The sequence below is a fragment of the Colias croceus genome, chromosome 2 (assembly GCF_905220415.1).
Source record: "Colias croceus chromosome 2, ilColCroc2.1".
In the NCBI taxonomy this organism is placed as follows: Eukaryota; Metazoa; Arthropoda; class Insecta; order Lepidoptera; family Pieridae; genus Colias; species Colias croceus.
The window spans coordinates 6,279,254-6,301,756 of NC_059538.1; the positions used below are offsets into that span (position 1 = coordinate 6,279,254).

At 36.1% G+C, this 22,503-nt stretch overlaps 2 protein-coding genes across 9 annotated transcripts in view; one reads left to right on the plus strand and one right to left on the minus strand.

The window, feature by feature from the left end:
• Positions 1-1,402: 1,402 nt before the first annotated feature.
• Positions 1,403-3,228, plus strand: LOC123705705 (transmembrane protein 256 homolog). Of its 2 annotated transcripts, none has more exons than XM_045654673.1 (3): positions 1,403-1,469; positions 1,756-2,031; positions 2,566-3,228. In XM_045654673.1, the coding sequence occupies exons 2-3, from the start codon at positions 1,810-1,812 to the stop codon at positions 2,707-2,709; spliced, it is 366 nt and encodes a 121-aa protein (XP_045510629.1). In that variant the 5' UTR covers positions 1,403-1,469; positions 1,756-1,809; the 3' UTR covers positions 2,710-3,228. The 2 variants fall into 2 exon arrangements, with proteins under 2 accessions (XP_045510629.1, XP_045510628.1); XM_045654672.1 differs by having other exon boundaries at positions 1,427-1,615.
• A 143-nt stretch (positions 3,229-3,371) lies between these two features.
• The window catches only part of LOC123705663 (E3 ubiquitin-protein ligase TRIP12), a 46,679-nt gene continuing 27,547 nt past the window's right edge, over positions 3,372-22,503 (minus strand). For 5 of the 7 annotated variants that reach the window (XM_045654579.1, XM_045654581.1, XM_045654582.1 and 2 more), the window contains exons 16-39: positions 22,080-22,254; positions 20,470-20,691; positions 19,908-20,086; positions 19,444-19,647; positions 18,995-19,127; positions 18,749-18,824; positions 18,344-18,522; positions 17,837-18,011; positions 17,280-17,475; positions 16,756-16,943; positions 16,283-16,475; positions 15,982-16,079; positions 14,575-14,706; positions 14,269-14,393; positions 14,013-14,165; positions 13,488-13,708; positions 12,971-13,062; positions 12,584-12,815; positions 11,749-12,207; positions 11,409-11,597; positions 5,818-5,986; positions 5,505-5,621; positions 4,494-4,673; positions 3,372-4,160 (exon numbers count right to left, since the gene is read on the minus strand). In XM_045654579.1, coding sequence (XP_045510535.1) covers positions 3,964-4,160; positions 4,494-4,673; positions 5,505-5,621; positions 5,818-5,986; positions 11,409-11,597; positions 11,749-12,207; positions 12,584-12,815; positions 12,971-13,062; positions 13,488-13,708; positions 14,013-14,165; positions 14,269-14,393; positions 14,575-14,706; positions 15,982-16,079; positions 16,283-16,475; positions 16,756-16,943; positions 17,280-17,475; positions 17,837-18,011; positions 18,344-18,522; positions 18,749-18,824; positions 18,995-19,127; positions 19,444-19,647; positions 19,908-20,086; positions 20,470-20,691; positions 22,080-22,254 — 4,284 coding nt within the window. In that variant the 3' untranslated portion in view covers positions 3,372-3,963. The remainder of the gene's footprint in view (positions 4,161-4,493; positions 4,674-5,504; positions 5,622-5,817; positions 5,987-11,408; positions 11,598-11,748; positions 12,208-12,583; positions 12,816-12,970; positions 13,063-13,487; positions 13,709-14,012; positions 14,166-14,268; positions 14,394-14,574; positions 14,707-15,981; positions 16,080-16,282; positions 16,476-16,755; positions 16,944-17,279; positions 17,476-17,836; positions 18,012-18,343; positions 18,523-18,748; positions 18,825-18,994; positions 19,128-19,443; positions 19,648-19,907; positions 20,087-20,469; positions 20,692-22,079; positions 22,255-22,503) is intronic. The other 2 variants (XM_045654584.1, XM_045654583.1) reach the window with 2 other exon arrangements.

Here is a 22,503-nt window from a genome sequence, read left to right on the forward strand (position 1 = left end):
TTGAGACACCCTGTATTTTGTATAGTGCACTAAAGGTTCATGATCATTATTAGATTATTTTAATAAGCATAATACATTATTTTGTTACTTTTATAATACTTAAAAACGTCATAGTCGTTTTCGCAAGCAATTTAATTTTTGTGAACTCCATGATGGATATGATGAAAATAAAATGTCCCGTATTCTCGACTAAAAACTACCGCTATTCGCATTCATATAATTTAAAAAATATAAGATAATATAATTATTATTTATTATAGTTAATATTGAAACTTTTTTAATGTAATTTATTTAATTAAAAATTGAATACAATTATTTTGTCCATTATATAAACTTTAGTAGGCATGTACTTTATGTAATAAAAGAATTTTTACAATATTATAAAAAAAATAATATCATAAACCCGAGATTATATTAAAATAAAAATTAAAACTTGACTGCTAATTTATGTATATAGCCTACGTCACAACTGCCACTAACATATTAATTCAGATGATTATAATGAAACCTCACAACTCAAAATCGGTCCAACGGTTTTTACTGCAGGGCGTGTCAAAGAAATATTATACATACATATATAAACTCGAAAAACATAACCCTCTTTTTTCCGTAGTCGGGGAAAATTTTGGGAAATTTTTCAATATCTGGTAACATTACACGCACACAGAAGCACCGTACCGTATACGTACAGTGCAGCGGCGAAATGACAGTACACATAGCTTTATTGAAAATGACGATAATTCTTTCGGTTTAGTTCGGCAACGCTCCATCTGTCTTTTATTTTGTAATCTAAGCGTAGGGGTGATTCGGATAGCCCTCTAGGTCCTCTACCTCCCAGCTTCAGTATATCTACGCATTAGCGTGCGGCAGCGAAACAACGAAAAAACTGTCAGTAGTATAATGGCAGGTTTTCGCATATGATATGTCTCACTCTCACTCTAGCACATAGATAGATGAAATAGTTGCGTCCTTGTCAGTATTGTTTCGCAAGGACCTGCGAAATGGCCGTCCGCCGTTACACAGACGCGTACGTTACGCTAGTGATGTTTCGCATCGCATAGTGTCGCATAGCGTCCGCTCGCGTTCTGTCGGTGAGGACAGATTTTCGCGTCCGTGGACAATGATATTATATAGAAACAAGAGGTAGATACGCCACCAACCAAGAAGCTTACATCCCACCAACGCACCAAAATGCCAATTGCCATGGCAACTATTTGTTTATTTATATATTATACTGTGAGTGTAGTTAACGTATCTATACATAAAATATCATTGGCCAAACGAACGAATACGAATACTTAATGCGTAGGTGTAATAAAGCGTGTTTTAATTTTTTCAACAATATCTAAGTTATCTGTTATAGATGTTAATAACTGTAAGTGTTATCTGCATCTGCCTACTGTCAATTGAATTGTCATTTATTTGATTTTAAATTGTCATTCGAAGGCTCTGGACTTTGGAGACTCAAGGTACCTATTATTGATTTTTTTATAAATCAAGTTGTTCAATATTCTTGTCTTATTTGTACTGGGACGATAAAGGTATGGTTAACTTCGTCGATACCTTAATGGTAAATACGGTGACGGAGGGTGCAATGAATGTTTTACGCAGTATCGTAAGTTACCTTAATTTTGTGCATGATGAAGCTAATATTATGATATCGGTAGATTAGCTGATAAATTTTTGATATTAATCGAACTAAAACACAGCTTTAGATGGATTTATTATTATTTAGAGTCTATGTGCTTTTCACAGGGAGTTTTTAAAACTAAGACAATAGAAAAGGCACCTCCTCCCATAATTATAAAAATGCCTCTTTGGGAATTAGCGCAACAAGCAGGACCTTTTGTAAGGCTTGCAGGATTAAGTGGTGCAGTCGCCGTGGTTTTAGGGGCTATGGGAGCACACCGCACTTTTCCAGAAACTGAATCTAAGGAAGACTTGAAGAAAATCTTTGAAACTGCTAATAGATTCCACTTTCTGCACACATTAGCTTTAATGACGGTGCCCTTATGCCGACGACCTTATATCGTAAGTTTTAAAATATTATTATAAATCAATTGATGTTAATATAAGTAGTGAAGTCCCATGTTAGGAGCAGGTGCATCATGAATACATCTGTTTCACCTATTGATTTTCTTTAGGGACGAGTAGTTGATGAGCCTTCTGTGTCCTGCCAGACCAAGACAGTAATTCATTCAACATGGTACTATAATTTCTGACCTTATATTTTTTGTGTTTCAATTGTGGGTCTGTAAATAGTAAGTCATAAGCAGGCATTTTGTACTGCAGTACTATTATAAAAAATTGTTATTGTAAAAAAAAATCCAATTCCCTGGTATAATGTTCAGTCTATTTATAATATAACAATAGAATGCTGCTTAAATTAACATCTAATACACAATACATAAGCAACCCACTACAAAAACTATTTTTATCTAGAAGAAACAATACATAGAAGTCTTGTTATCCTAATTTATTTCTTTCCATAATATTAAGATCTTCTTGATATTCATTAATGTTTTATAATGTAATGTTTTATGTATCGTTTGCTTTAATTTTCAGGCTGGTTCTTTCTTCATCACTGGAATGGGCCTGTTCTGTGGGACATGTTATTACCATGCCTTCACAGGAGAGAGGGCTCTACGAAGACTTACACCAATTGGAGGATCTTGTCTAATTCTTGGATGGCTCGCCATGGTACTATAATGTGTCCCTTTTTGTAAATTCTATGCAATTTAGTGTTAGTTTAACAATTTCATCAAGTTCATGTTAAGATAGACCTGTCATTCCAATTTATAGTTTGTTTACAGTTAAGTGAAAGTTGTAGAACTTATATTACTTACTATTTGTGTTTAGTTTGTGAACTAGTGGTTGTGCATAAAGTGTATATCATTGAGAATATTGTCTTCTTCTTTATTGAAAGGGCTACTTGAACTAAGTAACTTTCTTAGAATCATCACATAGAAAATTAAAGTTCTGGTGTTACATAGTGGTGTACAAAATGTATTTCATTTTGTTTAAATAAATAATACAAAAATTACTTTGCGTTTAGCACATTCTGAATATAATTTGAAAAATATTTAGCATCTTGAAATATAGGTGTATGTGTAGAATTACACTTTATATTAAAGAAAGTGTTTATTATGGTGATAGTGTTGAAAATTATTTTATTTATCAGTGACAACAATGTAAATATCCTTTCATTAAATTAAATTATTTCTGTTATTTTTGATTTTCACTACATCTCCTCGTAACCCAGTATCTTTTTAACAGGTTGAGTGTGATTACTGGCTTGATGCTATATTGATATCGACCACCATATTACCATTATAATAAAAGGAACAAAGGAAAGAAAATAAAACGCCATATAAGATGAATATTGTTTACATGGTTGTATTGAAATTGTTACATATTAAATTTTGCACTTTTTTTTAATTCCTTTATGATACTTAAATATTACTCAAAACATACACCATTTGGTAGTAAATGCTATGTTAACAGATAGAAGTTCACAAAGAGACTATCAATGGTCCTTCAAAAATAGCTTAAGAGATAATTTTTATTAAGAAATCAATGTTGGCGTCTATGATGAGCGTTCCACCATGAGGGTTGCACACAGTTTTCTGAAGCCATAGTCCACATCACACTTATTACAATAAATGGAGAATCAATAGTCTCTCTAAATGTTGATAAAGAAATATACAAGACTATCACATTAAATTAACACAAAATATAATTATTAACATATCTCTGTAATCTAAATAAATCTAAAGGAAAACAAACATTATAGAACACAGCACTTTAAGTGTCTGTCGCACAGTTGAAATAAATCACTCGATTGCACATAAACAGCAGTCCGGGGGCTGCGCGTAGGTTTTACATAGAAATTATGAATATCACTAACCGCATTCAAACATGTATACAAGATCTGGAGGTACGAAGCACATTCACAATGAGAATTTACGAGAGGTGGAAGGAATGCTGGCCCTCGGAGGCCGCGAGCCGCAGCTTGGCGCGCATCACCTCGGCGCTGCTGTAGTCGGGCAGCTTGAGGTAGTTGACGCACGTCATCACCGACGGCAGATACTCGTCCGGGTCCAGCGACGACTCCAGCGACTTGCGCACCACCGTCAGCGGCGGGTTTAGCGACTTGAACCCTGCCACCATACAATACATAATATTATACAGATACTGTCTATGCTTTTCAAAACAAATAATACAAATATTACAATACTACAAATTACTGTTATGGGAAAAACATATCGGGCGTAAATGAAATGTTAGTTTAAATACTCTTATTAGGTACTAGCGGTCCGCCTCGGCTTCGCCCGTGGTACATATTTACGTTTTCTCTTCATAAGATCCATCCTCGTACTTCAAGGAATATAATAAAAAAAAAATTATCGAAATCGGTTCAGCCGTTCTCGAGTTATGCGCTTACCAACACATTTTGCGATTCATTTTTATATATAAGATAAGATAAAGTGTACCTCCGGTGGGCAAGCGCGGGCTCCCAGTGACGAACTGCAGGAAGAGCCGCTGCTCGTCGCGGTTGTAGGACGCGAGGATGTCGATCAGCATGCGGATGGCGCGCGACTCCGCGTTGTAGCCGTGGTCCGGCCGGATGCACTCCGCCAGCATGCGCGGCTCCCAGCGCTGCTCTCGACCGCCTGTTACATTTTTTTTTTATTTTAAACATAATGCATGATAAAGGCATATTCTAAGAATACAAAAATTAAAAATTTTTCTTTAAAACAAACTGAAAAGCAAAACATTGATAGAAATAAATAGTAAGTATACATAGTTTTTTCTTGGGGTACTTTTCATAAATTGCTCTGAAAGAATGCTCAAATATAATTTAAAGTGAAACTTTTATTACATCGTCTCAAACTTTTTGGTCTGTGTAGCGCATGTCGCGTGACGCACGATACGTACGATAATTATCGTATTTATTTTTAGTTAAATGTCTATAGTGTGAAAAAAAGTTTCACTTTTGCCGTGGTTTCATAAAACCACACAACATTTTTTTAAAATTAGTTAAGTAATCTAGTTTACTCTATTATATTAAATAAACACACAACAATCATTTCTGTTATAGTCACAGGTCCATAGGAAAAGTAAAAAACCAAGCCTATCAATCATATTCATTACTAACTGTTCTCCGCGGTTTCACCCGCATTGCTTCGCTCCTGTTGGTCTTAGCAATATGATATATTATAGCCTATAAGCCTTCGTCGATAAATGGGCTATCAAACACCAAAAGAATTTTTCTAATCCGACCAGTAGTTCCCGAGATAAGCGCGTTCAAACAAACAAACACTCTTCAGCTTTATAATATTAGTAAAGATAATAATCATATTCAGGGTAATCAATGTGATAAAATATTATTCATCATACTGAGACTGGCTAAGAGCCAAGTATTTGGCATAAGTATAAGCTACTGTCTATGACTGTATTTAAACAAGGTCAAATTATAAACAGGAAACTACACATTTCCATACCTGACGGACTGCCACAGAACACTTGCTCCAATTCTTCTGGATAGAAAATCTTGAGATTTGCTAATGGGAATACTGATTCAAATCCTTCTTTAAACGCTTCCATCTGCTTTATAACACCTGTATCAAATAAAATTGTATACATTAGTATCTAATTAAATAGACTATTAGTAGAGGGATCTACATAGATGAGCCACACAGACAGGATTATCGATTTGATTCATTTTATTCCATGCACATATTATGATATCCACATCACCACTATAATTGAAAGGGAGAAAAAACATTATTAAACAGATGAATATATTATCCATACCTTCATATAGCAGCCAGTGCGTGACGAGCGCAATGTACTGGTGCAGGTTGTGCGCGGTGACGGGCATGTCGCGGCCGCCGCGCCGCAGCTCCGTGCACCCGTCGCCCGGCAGGATGAAGTCCAGCCCCAGCTCCTCGATGGGGCACCCGTCCAGCTCCAGTGCGTTTATCTATACGTACAAATATTAGTTAATCTAAGAAACGAAAACACTACTTTTTCCTGTTAACATTGATTGTTAGACAAAATAACTAATGCACATATCTTAATCATATAAGAGTTTGTTTGTTTGAACGCGCTAATCTCGGGAACTACTGGTTGAAAATTCTTTCGGTGTTATTTATCGAGCAAGACTATAGGCTATATATCATCATGCTAAGACCAACAGGAGCGAAGCAATGCGGGTGAAACCGCGGGGAACAGCTAGTTACTATAATATATTGCCAACTAAAGACTGTTTTATCTAATGTTGGACATTTCTATATGTGCATGAAGACGATTATTGGGGGTTGTTATCACATTAACCCCTCAGCTGTCGCGGCGCGCCGCGCCGAAAAGGTGCTGTCTGTCGGGAAAATTCGAGCGTTCGGCGCTGATTTGCCGATTTTTTTCGATATTAAAATTTGTGATATAAACTTTAACCTGTGAGACTCTTGTAAATTTTGATGCTAGCTAGATAACTAAACTTTATAATAGTTACCTTACTTACTCCCTGGCATGTTTATTTTACTTATTAGAAGCATTTTTTCCCACACATTTTGAATAAATGTGACATTGTAAAGAAAAATACTCATAAAAAAATAATATCAAGGTATTTTAGATTTTTATTTTTGTATTTTCATACTAGAATAGACAATCTTTTGAGTGAATATAACAAAAACATAGGTTTATTTTATAAAAATTCGAGAAACTTGAGTATGAATATCATCGTTTACGCATGAACATAAGCGGACGCGATCCCCAATCATGTTCATACAAATACAGACTTTACAGGGTGCTCCAAAATTACAACATTTCAAAATTTTTTGCTACTTGTTTTTATTTTTATTTTAATCAAAATTAGATAAAAACTAACAGAAATTTTTACTTTTTGGAAATATTTAGGTTTTTATTAATGTTTAAAAATCGTCTTATTCCTAAATGACGTCATTCTTATGGTGGGCTTTGTTCTAACGTCTGTATGTATAACGTCTCCACATCAATTTTAATTCTAATTTATTTTCTCTTACAATTTGCGATTAAGAAAATATTTTTGTGGTAACAATAGCATTATGAAGAAATGCTTTTTTTTCTTTTATGCTCTTAATTATCTATACATATAATAAATCTGTAGAAAGGTCAATTCTGTACATTGAAAATATTGAAAATATAAATAGCAGGGGGTGTTACTGGATCGATACCAAGCCCAAATATGTGATTAAAAAAATTTTTGTCTGTCTGTCTGTCTGTATGTGAAGGCATCACGTGAAAACTAACGTTTCGATTTCGATTTTTGTATAGTTATACCTTATTATCCTGGGCGTAAATAGGATACTTTTTATCCCGGAAAAATACGTAGATAAAAAATCTTAATTTTTCCGCGCGGACGGAGTCGCGGGCGGAAGCTAGTAATAGTATAAAATGAAATGTTGTCCAACTACAAATCGAAAGGCACTGTATCCATTCAGAAAAATGTCTAAGCTGTACAAATGTGAAATCTACATTTAATTATACCATAACTTAATTATAAACCGTTACATTTAATTTATAAATCAAAAATTTACGGAAATTTGAGTTTGAAACATTTTTTATAAAATACAGCTAATGTAAAGGATAAAAATCAATAAACTTAAAGATTCAGAATAAATAAACAATTACATATAAATTATATACATCTAAATGTTATACTTATCATTCTAAAAATCAACAAATAATAGGAATCAGTAAACATACTAAATGAAAATCATTATATTATTATGTCCCTAGTTGTATAGAAGAAAGAATCGTATCATATTATTGTTTTATTTAAAAAAAAATGAACGTTATGCCTTAATAAAATTAACACTCTCAATCCTATTTATTCATATAACTTAGCCACGCGTTACGCAAATAATTTAGTCCCTGGGGTAAATTAGCTTATGAGTAAATAAATAGTACAGAGATTCTCTAAAAAAATATCAATCATCCAAAGGATTGAAATAATAGGTAAGTACTTAAATAAATTTTATTTAACTGATAGCAATATAAAAAATTGTTATGAAGCTTTGTGTCTGTACTATTTATATACTCATGTGGTTGTAATGTGTGGTGTTGACGCCAACATTGGCCAATAAATAGGAATATTTGCAACTTAGCACAAATAACGTTAACTTCTGTTCATTATTTCTTATAATATATCGAACACAACGACCTCCTTGAGACGACGATTTATTACCACGAGGTTCCACTTGAATTTGATCAGGAAAGTGATGAAAGCTATCCAATCTAGTTTTTATTTTACTTCAATACATGCAGTATTTCTTCCAAGCATATTGTAATTAAGATATAAACTAATCGGTAAAATTGTATTAAAATTGGTTCAGTAGTTTAGGGAGTCCATAGTACACAAACGGCATGAAACTTAAAAATATTTTGATTGGAATAAAATAAAACGTGTAATGTGTAGAATTTCATGAAGAATCCTGGTATCAGGAATGAAAAGCTGTAAATTCCCAGACACTGATCGTGTAAGTATTATCTGTTCATTTGACAAGGTATACAGAGTTATATTTTCTTGATTTCAAATACTGTTACGTCCTATTGTTAATGTAAGCCTTGGAGTGTCTTGTCTTCCATTACCACAAGGATCGTTGTTCCATTTGAATTCTCTTTTATTGATACTCAAATGCTTACGAATCGGAAAAAGGTAATCCTATCAAATAGTTACTTAGATATTTTTATTTTCAAATGAAAATTAAAATATCAAGGTGGAAGTTTATTTAGGGTTACCTAACAAATAAGTAATTATTGATTATGTAGTTTTAGACAGCAATGTGATATCTTCAAATAAAAAATTCATTTCTTCTTCTGGGTAATAGAAGCAGTTTTGACACCAAAAATACAATAATTGTTATCGCTAGTCATTTACAAAATGAGAGGATAGATTTATATTTTCAGGCGTACTGCAAATGATGCATTTAATTCGTTTATTAAATCTGTAATGTTCCAAGGCTATTTAAAGTCATGAATGCAAAAAAATAATCGTCTTCAGACAGCGATCAGAATGTACTACGTATAGTACATAAGAATAAAAAACCAGCCAATTGAGAGGACTCGCACACCGAGAGCTCCAAACAAACCATTTTTTTATTATGTTGTACATAACTCTAAAATTTTATGATTTTCGAAATTATCCCTCAATCTGCGCTATAAGAGAGAATATATTTTACCCCAATTTCAAAACTCTACGTACACGGGAAGTACCGTGTAGGTGTCGATTCCCTTGCGAATGTCGAAATTTGCGAAAATTTGCAGCATAAACGGCTGTATTTTTTGATTGCGTTGGTTTATAAGTTTGATTTTTTCACAGCTTCAATCAACTCAAATAATCAATATAAATTTCAGTTAAATGTCACATCACGCGCTCCTTTGAAAATGGGTCTTGACAGACAGACAGACAGAAGGGCAGAGGGATGGACAGACATAATCTTATTAGGGTTCTGGGCCCTTAAAAACCAAACCCTTTGGGATGCAGCCGTTAATACTGCAATTTTTAGCAAATTTTGACATTTGCAAGGCAATCAAAACCGACAGGGTACTTCCCAAGTACATAAAATCATTAAATTTGATATAAAGCAATGTTTTATAAAAACAGATAGAAGGATAATTGCAAAGAACATGATTTTTTAATTGCCATTTACAAATAAAAAAAAAAAAAAAATTTCAACTTACAACTCATATGAACGCCTACATGTATTAAATTGATATTCACATTAAAAACTCAGATTTACCATTTAAGCTATAAAAAAAAAGTATGTGGTGACATCTATGAACTATCTGGGTTTCAAAAATAGAGATAAAAGACAACTCCCGTGTTGTCGTTCTTTTTGAAATAGTGAAACGACAGAAAAACAAAATAAACAGTTAATCAAACATATATGCCAACGTAATCAAAAGATACAACCGTTTATGCTGCAAATTTTCATAACTTTCGACATTTGCAAGGTTATCAAAACTTACTTTCCGTAAACAGAGTCTTGAAATTTGTTAAATAGCAACGTCATATAGCACAGATAAAGAATTCTAAAATCTGAATTAAAAGATACCTACAGCATAATAAAAAAAATAAGTTTGTACGAAGCCCTCGGTGCGCGAGTCCGACTCGCACTTGGCCGGCTTTTTATTTTTTCTGAAACTTAAGGTTCCCCAATAAATAATAATATGTTGTATTTGTATGAAGGTACATATGGTGTACAATAATTAAAGTGTTAAATTTCTTTTTGAGTTTTTCCTACACAAATTACATAGTATCACTTTGTCCTATATATAGGTCATAGTGAAAACCATTGTTCCCCATGTAGGTTTTTTTACTATTTTTCCAGCATATATACACTTTTAACCATAATATACTAAAACTAAAAGAATTAAGAAAGAAAATGTGTCTCTGGAATTTTTTCGTAAGCAGTAGGTTACGGACTATAATTTTTGTAGTTTATTATGTATATCGTTTTTAACCTGAGGACAATAAATACCACAAAAACGATACCTTTTAATATAAACATAACATATTATCATGTACATTTTATTTTGTATGAAAATAAAAAATTTAATTGAAGACGAAATTTAAAAAAAGAGAGGTTGAATTTGTGAACATCCTGTATGTGGATTTTACGGGGAAATTATTGTCGGTTCTGATTTGAAAACAAAATATCTCTAAAATGGAACACAGTATAAAATTTTGAATTATATCATTAAAATCTTCATAAAATTTCTCGTAAAATGATATAAAGAACAAATACAATATGTAAAAAAAAATATGATTTACCAGGGGTCAAAAACTAAGCAACGTACAGTTAAATGGTAGATACATATTTGAAACCATTATTTATGGTATAATCGTTGGTAATTTTCATTATTTGGGCACATAAACATTAGGTTATATAGTCAATAACAATAAAATGAGCAATAAATAATTACCGTTTTTCAACTTTCCGCAAAATTTTACATTTTGTAAAACTTTAAAAGTTAAAAGTTACTCGACTAAAGTATGACATTATTACTGTTATATTTCGAATATTTATCGGTCAAATTATTAATTGATGGACTTAAAATATTCAGTAATTCATAAGCTATCAACTAAATAGTCGTTTATGCAGATTTAAACTATATTTGCGTTACAATGAGCCAATTTCCAACCGGCGGTGATTTGGCACAGATCTGTGTTCCGACAGACTACGGGTACAAAATTTTTGGCACAGATCTGTGTTCCGACAGACGAGGGTTTAATTTCGGCCTTTTATCTGAATCTATGATAGTTCCATAATATTTACTAATCACCTAATATTTGTTCATAATATGAGTGTTAATAGAATAAGCTGTAAATATCTATGCATGTAAATGAACAAAATGCTACATACCATCTGATTCCGCTGGTCGGGCGAGTGTCGCGTATCGGCAGCGAGGGCCTGCGCGCGCTCGGCCACGCGTCGCAGGCGGCACAGCGAGCGCCACAGCTCCGGCGCCACGTGCCGCACGTCGCTCAGCCCCAGCCACTGCTGCTCGCTCACCGCCCACCGGTACATCGACACCGACAGCGGGATGTCCACCTAACATGCACATGTTTTGTGTTAAATACATCATGAAAAATGAATTGGACATTATGAAAAAAAAATATACCGGCCGAATTGATAACCTTCTCCTTTTTTTAAATCTACTAACTATGATACTAAAAATGCTATGGATACTAAAAATGCTCACCATTCTGGAATCCATAACAGCTTTGGCCATAAATTTGCCGAGGAAACGGAATTTCGCTTTGACTCTCGAAAGATGTGACGCTCTTGCGTTACGGCCGATCGCTTGAGGGAAGAGACCGCAAGGCCACGACACATACGTAGCATCTGGTGCTGGAGACGGTATCGAAGTTTCCTTTTCTAATTCTGAAGGCTCCGGGGAGCGATCCTCGTCAAGGTTGAGGGCATCGCGTACTGAGGAAGCCAAACGTGCGGCCGCGTCAGACGACCGGTCGGAAACTACAGTCGGTTGGCTCTTCACTATCTCGCCGCCAAAGGATGTCGGCTTCTGCTTGAAGTTCTCACTACCGTGCCACAAGTCAAGATCAGCCCGTTGCAATTCTTGCGATACGAGCGCGTAAAATTCTAATGTCGGTCCCAAACCGGTGCCGACTTCGTTTTCATATTGTATTTCAAGAAGTGCCTGGAAAAAAAATTTTTTGAATTATATTCAGTAAACAATTGAATTAAAATATGAACGATTTAATAAGGCAATAATAGATAACTTTTTATTCAAAAGATATAATATGTACATTTTGTTGCAATTACTACTACTAATACTATTATTATAATTTTAGCTTGATGTAATAACAGACCATACATCATATATCATGAATGAATAGTATGAAATAAATATGAATGAATGAATGAAAGAAATGAATGAAAAATTATTTATAGTAAACCATACATATAGGATACATTTTATAAACTAAAAATATGGTATATCCCGTTGATACACATTTCTCGTGCTATAGTTGATGTGGTGACAAATGGTCTATAATATGGTGGCGAGTAGTTACCTTGGAGTGCGCAAACTCGTGCATGACGTGCTCCGCCTGGCGCAGCACGTTGTGGCGCTGCACGGTGCGCTTGCGGCGGTCGAGGCGCGGCGCGACCCGCTCCGTGTCGCTGGAGCCCGGCGCCGGCCCGCGCTCGCCGCCCGCCTCCAGCAGCCGCTGCAGCGCGCGGTCCCGGTCGAACGACACCACGTAGAACAGCAGGTGCCGGCACTCGAACGGCAGCACGAACGGGCTGACGAACCAAACGAACCAGTTATATCTCATGGCATGCGATTGACTATTTAAATATACGCCAAACGTCCTGATCTATGATGTATAACGCTGAAGAAACAACATTTTTCCAACTTTGATTATTTTTAATACAAAAACATTAAATTGTAAACTCACCATGCGTAAGCAATTTTCTTTAGCCAAGGCGGCAAGTTTCCTGTCATGATCACTAATGGATCTTGTAGTTGCCGATTTGCTTTGGCAGCAAGCTGTAAGGTAGAAACATCACAATCAGTACAAGTAAATATATAATTTCAAGTACAAAAGATTTTAACGTTCATTGAAATAATTAGAAAGGTTGTAAAATTTGTCTCATTATTTCTCATGTGTACAAATCACGTTGTATTTTTTTTTATTATCGTCGATAGGGAAGAGCTTGACCACAATCTCGCCTCGCCTGATGTTAAGCTGAGATGATGTCTAAGATGGTACGCGCTTCCCTAGAAGGTACCTATTCACTCTACGCTTGAAGACCCCCATACTGTACTCGTCGGGGAACACAAGGAAGTTCAGGAAGCATGTTCCAGTCCCTTGCGGTTCGGATAAAGATTGTAGAAGCGAAGCCTCCAATATTCGATATTCAAATCACAGCTATGCTAAACTAGTGTACACTTTAAAATCTTAAACTACACACCTTATTATTAATGAACTCCGCGTTGGGCACGAGCGGGCGGTGGTCGGGCAGGCAGGCGGCGCGGTAGAGCGTGTGCCAGTGGCGCGAGAGCGCGTGCAGCGCCCGCAGCAGCGACAGCGCGGGCAGCGACGCGTCGCGCACCTCGCCGCCCCACGCGCCCGCGCCGCCGCCCGCGCGCAGCATCACCGCGACGGAGCGCGCGCGGGACGGGACCACGCCCTCTGCACACACACATCACATTACTAATTTAACTTTTATGTGGCACGCGGCCTGTATGCCAACAATTAACATAAATGAAAAAAGTAACAATACTTTATCGAATCACACGCCATCTATGTCAACAAAAAGGTTATTAATGAGACGATTTTTAACTAAGCGGATGTTCTCTGCGCAAACGCATAGCATCCTGTACAAATATGTTTGTAACCTTAATCGTTACACATCGTAAAAAAATTAATTCCTAAATTTTTGCTCATACGCTATTGCTACATTTTAAAATTTAAATGAACACAAAATATGTATTACCAGTCCATAATAAGTCAGGTTTACGTCTCGAAGACATTTTTGTAGGTTGTCCTTTCCCCTTACGCGAAGCGGCTGCGTCAGTGCGTGGTTGCTCGCCGCCTTCTATAGCACGGTAATAGATAGTGTGCGTTTGCACCCAAATACCGGCGTTAGCTGAAATTATACACAATATTATTATTTATTGCTCACAACGTTAGTAAAGTAGCTTGCCTTTTTAACCTTCCTCTTTACATATTATTTCTAAATGTTGGCTTACCTAAAGGAGTTTCTGTGTCTGTGTCTGCATCATTCTGTTCACCGAACTGTCTCACGGCTTGATATACAGTCATATTATACGGTAGTACCGTGTCTCCAATTAGGAATTCCAATTTGTGATCCGCACTGTAAATACAAGAAATAAAATTGCAGCTAACTTATATTATCGTAGCAGAGATAGTTTTTAAAAAATAAAATGTATCATCTAATAATAGATGAGGGTATATTTTTCTAATTCCGGATCATAGACTAATAAATGATATAACTTTTGATGAAATGTACTTGGAAATGTGTTAATTATACTAACTCAGTAGTAGCGTGGTGTGTGGTAGCGAGCGTGTCGTCCACGTCGTCATCGGAGCCCGCTTCATCATCCGTGTGCGGGCCCGTACCGCCCTCGCGGCTGCGGGCTTGTGCGTAACCGCGTTGCGCGAGATACCTGCACGATTAAATTATTATATTTTTAAGTAATTTTTTGTTATCAGTGTAAAATGTATAGATAAATACACGGTTTATCGAAATATCGTTCATAGAACATTGTTACGATATTCATTTATGTATATAGACCGGACTCTCAGAGGAGTTTCGTTTGCAAAAATAGCGGACCTAAATCTGACTTCTGTTATATGTTGTATAGATCCCAGACATCCTATAGACAGATGTTGCCAACCAGTTTCGTGGTCCCCCTCTCCCCACCCCGGTAATTAAATATGGCATACAAAGAATAAAATAAAAATTTCCAAAACATTCCGTGTGGGGTATCAAATGAAAGAGCTTATTGAGTAGATCACGAATATATTATAGCATACTATAACATTTCTTACACTTTCTCTAAGATTTTTTAGAAAATTTACCAAAATGCTCCATTTTTGAGTTAACTTTAAACCACTATAGATTGAAAACTCATGAATATATTTTTTAAATTCTTATTTTAAATAATTAACAATAGTCCATTGTTTACGATTCAATAGTTCGTACAGTGAAATAGTTGCATGGGGGAGTGGGGGAGCATTCAAAGATGGCGAGTATATTTTCAAGTTTATGCCAGAAATAAAGGCCTAATACAAAAATATCGGTGTCAGGGCTTAGAATAATTATCTCTGCAATATGGCAGAACACTCTTGAATCAGCCTCTGTGTGATTAGATTTCAAATCGGTAACTTCAGTGAAAGTTGCGCCTTGCAATTTAAAACATTTTGTGGGGTCATCAAATCCACCACATACATATAGCTCACTTATTACAAACTATTGAATCGTAAACAATGGACTATTGTTAATTATTTAAAATAATAATTTAAAAAATATATTCATGAGTTTTCAATCTATAGTGGTTTAAAGTTAACTCAAAAATGGAGCATTTTCGTAAATTTTCTAAAAAATCTTAGAGAAAGTGTAAGAAATGTTATAGTATGCTATATATTCGTGATCTACTCAATAAGCTCTTTCATTTGATATCCCACACGGCATGTTTTGGAAATTTTTATTTTTTTCTTTGTATGCCATATTTAATTACCGGGGTGGGGGGAGGGGGACCACAAAACTGGTTGGCAACATCTGTCTATAGGATGTCTGGGATCTATACAATATATATCAGAAGTCAGATTTAGGTCCGCTATTTTTGCAAACGAACATCTCCTTGGAGCCTGCTCTAATAGCTACATGTGATGGACGATTGAATAGGTTACAGGATTTGAATTCGTATTCTTTTACTTACCGTTCTATAGCTTGTACTAATGCTAGAGGGTCTATCCGTACTACACCACCCTTCCATTGCTTCAATGTGTTACATGAAGGATGGCGTTTGAGATCACACTGTAAGGAAAAATCAATATTCTAGAAATACGAAGTACATACGGCAAATGATAGTACATATTTATGTTTCAATATTCGGCTGATTATATTTTTCATTAAAATATAAAAAATAAACTTCATCAAACAAAAAAATTTGCAAAATTTTAAACCATTATTAATAACTGTCACATTCGTTACTTTAGTTAAATGCAACGGTGTCTCACCATGAGCTGGTGCGTGTTGAAGAACTTGAGCGCGGAAGTGGCTGGGCGCGCGGGCAGGTCGTGCACGCGCACCGGGAACTGCTCCAAGTGGGACACGCACGCGTTCACCTTGCACACTAGAGCGCTCAGCGCACCCGCACCGCTAGCTGCGAACGCACCCATTGCGCCTGCTTTCTCCAGCCACTCACCCTCGCTGTAAAACATATACGATAAAGTATTACACATTGGATATAAAATCTATACTTCGCTTACACTTTGTGGTTTTGTGAGCTGTGTGCCTAGTGCGAGTTTTCATCGAGTACGAAACGTTACTATCGCGTTTGCGTCACAGCCGAATTAGTATGGGAAATCGAACAGCGCCCCTAGTTACAATGTTGTTTTACAAATATAAACTAATTTTAAACATAATTATAAAAATCAATAAATTTGGATAGGCAGAAAAAAGCAATTAAATATTGAATAAATTTACTTACTCAGGAGCCAATGGCATATCAGCGAACACGTGTAGGAAGAGACGGAGGCGGTCTTCACAAGCAGCTATTTGTTCTGCGGAATCCCGCCCTTCACCTTCACCCTCGCGCTCGCCCTCTGTAGACTCAGTGTCAGAGTCCGAGCCAGTCAAGAATTGCAATAGGGCACCGATCACACCAGAGTGGTTTATCTGTGATATACAAATAAAATATTGAAACATTAATAAATTGTTATCTATGTATTTCGATTTCAAAATCCACTAATAAAATTTTAAATTTGATAAAATATTCTTGGCAACTTGTATGTTCACCCAGTTTTACTTAATTATCCTTTAAAATATTCAAACTGAAAAAAAGATCTTTTGACCTTTAATTGCATCATGCATAGTTACTCGAATTATTATTTTACCAAGGCTTTACCTGTTTGGAACAAGGTTTTTCAGTGAAAATAACGAAGTTATCGCTTCCTTACAGTATGTATACTATGTATGAATATATTTGTAGTATAATTATATAATATTATGTACCTCGAAGGGCGACAGGTCGTGGTGCGTGAGCGTGTCGCGCAGCACGACGAGCGGCGCGCGCGCGTGGTCGGCGCGGCGCGGCAGCGCGGCGGCCAGCGCGGCCAGCTGCTCCAGCGCGCCCGCGCCGCCGCCCAGCGCGCCCCACTCGCGCTGCAGGCGACCCGCCACGCACTCTATCCACTCGCGCACCTTCTCCCTGTACATAGCGTTATGGAATCAGTAATTGCGAATAGCGAGCCACGTCGGAAACAATAAAGAAGAATATTTCATTTTCATATTTATTATTTCATTTGTTACAAACCAATTTAGTTATGTATTTCAAACAAATTATCGTTGTATTAAAATAAAGTCAATCCATTTTGCTGCAATAGTTAATAATGTGAAATAAAAGTGGAGATCATTATTTTTATTTTCTTTCATCTCAAATTTATAATAGAAAGGTTAAATTCTACCTATCTTGGACCAAAATAAAATAATATTTATCGAATACAGCAAAGTAAATTGGAAAGTACACAACATTTGAATGATATTTCTTCTAATACAAAACTATAACTCACTTGTTCTGCAGCGAGAGATTAGCGGAAGCGGGCGGCGAGGCGAGCAGCGCGGTGTCCTTGTGCGCGTGCGGCGAGCGGCCCCAACGCGACGGGTTCAGCGACGACAGGAACGACGACGTTTTGGACGTGCCGCCCATACGGCTCGCTGACCGGCCCGCAGCTGCTACGCTTGACGCTGCGAAAACAGTTTTGTGGAAATGTGATACAAATTGCATCTTACTTTAAAGATAAACCGACGATATTGTATTCTCAAAACACACCAAACGTGATACTAAATCAATATTATTTTATACTTATTTTCAACATATATTATATTTTATTAACTGAACAAGTTAAGTAACACATCACATGGAATAATAATAATAATCAGTGAATAATAAGTGATATCGTAATCTATACAACATTTTTATACAAACTGTGTTATAACTCAAAGAAGAGTAAGCATGACTGAGGGAAAGAATATCACTCAATTATATTTTAAATAAAAAAAAAAAAACAAACACATACAGTGCGCCACATTAGTAGACACGGAGGGCGTGTGCGGCTGGCTGGTGTGTCCCGCTAGCGCATGATGCCCCAGCGTGACCTCCTCACGAGTACGCGGCCGGCGTGCGCCCGCGCCGCCCGAGCGCTTCACCGCGCGCTTGCGCTTCAGCATGTCCGCCAGTTGCAGGGGGCTGTTGGATCTGACACGTTAGTAATATCGTTAATTGCATATAACGTCTTTTTTTTTCAAAGTGAACACACGAAAAGGTATAAGAACATGAAAAGTGTAATAAAGCGAAATAAATCTGGGAAGTCTGCCCGTTAGGAAACAATTTCTAGGCATTTATTAATATTTAATGTTTGATGTGCATTTATTTAAAAATATGTATTTTATATCAACTCATATTTTAAATATTTTTTTCTCACCTGTGTACTGTGGTTGTTGTTTGGTGTGTAGATGCGGAGGTTGCTGGGCCGGGTTCAGTCGATTCAGTGGCCGCTACTATAAATAAATAAAAAAGATTATGAACATCATATACCATTGACATTTAATATTTTATTATAAATACATCCTTGTTCCAATCATAAGTTTTAAATTTAACATATTGATTTGTAATATCGGTTCTTCGAAATATTATTATTTGTAGCAAATTAAAAAACATATACACTTACACAGTGTGCTAGCTATAAATGATCCAGAGGCGGAGAAAGCGAGTGAAATATTGTTGTGTTCGAGCGAAGACGCCGATGTAGAGGCGGGCGGAGATGAGTTGCCGCTTGAGCGAACGCTGGCTCCGCTTGGTGACTGCAAAAAAACATTTTGATTAATAATAATTATTATAAATGAATCTGATACAACAATTGTCAAAAAACACAAATGTAACAAAACATTGTAAAAAGTCAGAAAATCTATTAATTCACGTCGAACTGGAATAAAAAAAATATACAAAGTCGAAACGTATCTTCAATAAAAATTGACTTTAAAAATTATTTTACCAGTAGGTGAAAAAAAAAAAATTGTACACAAATTAAGAATTTTTTTATATTAAAATAGTAGTGCAAATGAAGAATATTGTAGTGTATCATTCAAATTTCAAACAAATAAATAAATAAATACAAACCTTGAGTTTAGCTTGTCTAGCCGGTTGTGGAGTGGGCGCCTTTTGAGCCAATTGCGCTACTTGATGCAGTACGCCTTCTCGGCGGAACTGCACGCCCATCTCTTCGGGCAAACGTTGCATTAGTATTTCTGCCAGCTGGAGAGATCCGACCACAATGCGGAGGTCGCTTGAAGCCATCATGCCAGCAATGTGTGATGATATGACCTGGTGATAAAAATAACTTGTTTTTGACATTCACTTTTATCTCCAAACATTTCACGCTTTTGTTTGATGAAGGAAAATAATTACACATAAATTTAGATCTTGCAATTCTGATCAGAATGTTTCAGAAAAAATTTTAACATGGTAGTTTGTATTTTGGCTTTGGACATTTTAAAAGTTCATAAGTTAGAAAAATTTACGAAAAAAAAGGAGAATATTACGTCTTATAATGAGTTAACTAAGTCTTTAGACGTGACACGCACCTGCGTCTTGAGCACTTGCCGCAGGAGCGGGGCGTCCGCGTAGTACACGCAGCGCAGGATCGCCTTGAGCGCCTGCGAGCGCACGGCCGGCCCCGCCGAGCTCCAGTACACCTCGTGCAGCACCGCCAGCAGCGCGCGCACCAGCGCGGGGCTCGAGCGCACCATCGCTATGCGCGGGTCTGGAACATGACATATACATTGTTATTACACGTATTAGTTATATGTATATTGTTATGATCACAAAAGTGACCAATATGCGCGCTAACATTTTAAAAAAGTTACTAAGTTAAAAACTTGAGATGAACAATGATGGCCGTTATCCATTATTAAAATAATAAGGTAAATATTACAATACAATACACTATTTAACACACACATAAATACATATTATATGAAAACAAAATGTAAAGTCTACCGTGCTTAATATGTGCCTTATTGGCAACAATTAGGTTGAATTGTTTAATTAAAAAAAAAAACCATTGCAAAAAAATCTAATTATGAACTAGCACAACTTCATGCATTTTTTAATAGAGTAATAACAATATAAGTGATAGTAGCTAACCAGGCGCCTGCGCATCAGCAGTAGCCGCGGCGCCGGGCGCGTTGGCGGGCGGCAGGCGCTGCACGGGGCGCGCGGTGCCCGTGTGGTCGTTGAGCTGCTGCATCGCCGTCAGGTCCACGGTGTACGAGCGGCCGAGCGTCGCCAGGCACACCTCCTCCTCGCCCGCCGCCGCGCCCGCCTCCAGCGCGCGACATTCTGCCCAAGAATAACATCTCCATACACCTGTGTGATCATAATTGTTTGCGTAAACATTATATTTGTTCTGTGTACAGTGCTTTTGACACACATGTTTATGATATTCAAATATTGCTTCCTGGTAAACTTGTTCTAATATTCTAGGAGGTAGCAACGTTGACAAGTGAGCATTTTAGTATAGTTGGTTCTTTGATATGCTGTTCCTCTTGCTATTTCGATTACAGTCCGGGCTGTCTGGCTGGCCGCAGTGGTTGCGTTTATTAGTGCGCATCTTATCTGCACAGGAAAATATCCTTAATTTAAAGTCATTTTTTAACGCGTAATTTTTAATCGTTTGCCTTTAGATAGATCCATTAGACATACATTTTTTATTGCAAGACGTTTTTTTCGTTGTTAAATAGGTGCCAGACGCAATTTTTATTTCAAAATAATTAAAATATCATCGAAATAAGTGAAATTCCATCAACATGAGTCCCAGTGAAGAATAAGTAATCACTGTGTTACTTATACTATATATAATATTCATTTACTATTTACAGTTTTTTGCAACAATCTACCATATCACCTCCTTTTTCCCAACGAACCTCAAATAGGACGTTAATGTAAACTTGATAAAAACCAAATATCATCAAGAAATTAAAGACTTTTTAACGGATTTTAAACGCGATTTATTCATTGTATTATTTTCCCAAGTCTTTAATTTCAAAATGTATAATACTCGCTTAAAATCAAACACTAGAAAATACAAATATCATCAAATTCATATTTATACCCAAAAGTGTAATAAATATGAAACCATCTATTAAAAATATTAGTTTACTAATTATTCAATATAAGTATTAAAAAAGGATAATATAATATAAATAATAAATATATTACTTACCTTTTAAGCGGACTCATGTTGATGTAATTTCACTTATTTCGATGACATTTTAGTTATTTTTAAATAAAAATTGCGTATGGCACCTATTTTACAACGAAAAAAACGTCTTGCAATAAAAAAATTATGTCTGATGGATCTATCTAAAGGCAAAAGATTAAAAATTACGCGTTAAAAAATGACTTTAAATTAAGGATATTTTCCTGTGCAGATAAGATGCGCACTAATAAACGCAACCACTGCGGCCAGCCAGACAGCCCGGACTCTAACCGAAATAGCAAGAGAAACAGTATATCAAAAACCCAACTATACTAAAATGACTTTTTTTTAAACGTTGCTAGCTCCCGTACTATAATATCAAACTTGCTAATATGGGAACAATAAGCTGTCGAAAGTGAAGATAAACATAATTTATAAATGAAATATGTATAGCTTTTTTAAATGAGTCCTTGAAAGCAAAAAGTTTGGTATAATTAGCATATCACAGAAATACTTCTTATAGATTTTTTTTTAACTATTTGGATTTTAAATATACCTCTATCATCCCTCCATTGCCATTGGGCGCCACGCTCGTTATTAGCAGACCAAGGCCGGTCGAGATGCGCATCCACTGAGAATATCCCATCAGTGGGCAGTCTGGGCATCAGCTCGCCAATCAGGCAAGTAATTTCGTAAAGTTCTTGCGGGAGCCTCGGCAGGAGTTCAACTTGCTGCAAGGGAAAAATAATAAAATTGTTTAAGTACATACAAGTATATTTTTGCACTTCCTTTTATTATTATAAACTTAGGTACTATTATCGTATCATAACTCTTGTATAAAGTTACCTGTAAACTTTGATGCTTTAGTCAACGCTATATTTATTCATCGCATGATTGAATCACTGTTTCTTTAAAAAGATTAAAAAACTTCACGAAGAATCACCTCAGTGAAGCCTTTGTATACAATAATTATAAAATCT

Excerpts from the sequence above, each read along its gene's own strand:
- LOC123705705 (XM_045654672.1), top strand. The coding sequence starts at position 1,544 with ATGGTTAACTTCGTCGATACCTTAATGGTAAATACGGTGACGGAGGGT. Across the intron at positions 1,616-1,755 it reads TGAATGTTTTACGCAGTATC|GGAGTTTTTAAAACTAAGAC; the intron begins GTAAGTTACCTT and ends TGCTTTTCACAG. Across the intron at positions 2,032-2,565 it reads TATGCCGACGACCTTATATC|GCTGGTTCTTTCTTCATCAC; the intron begins GTAAGTTTTAAA and ends TTTAATTTTCAG.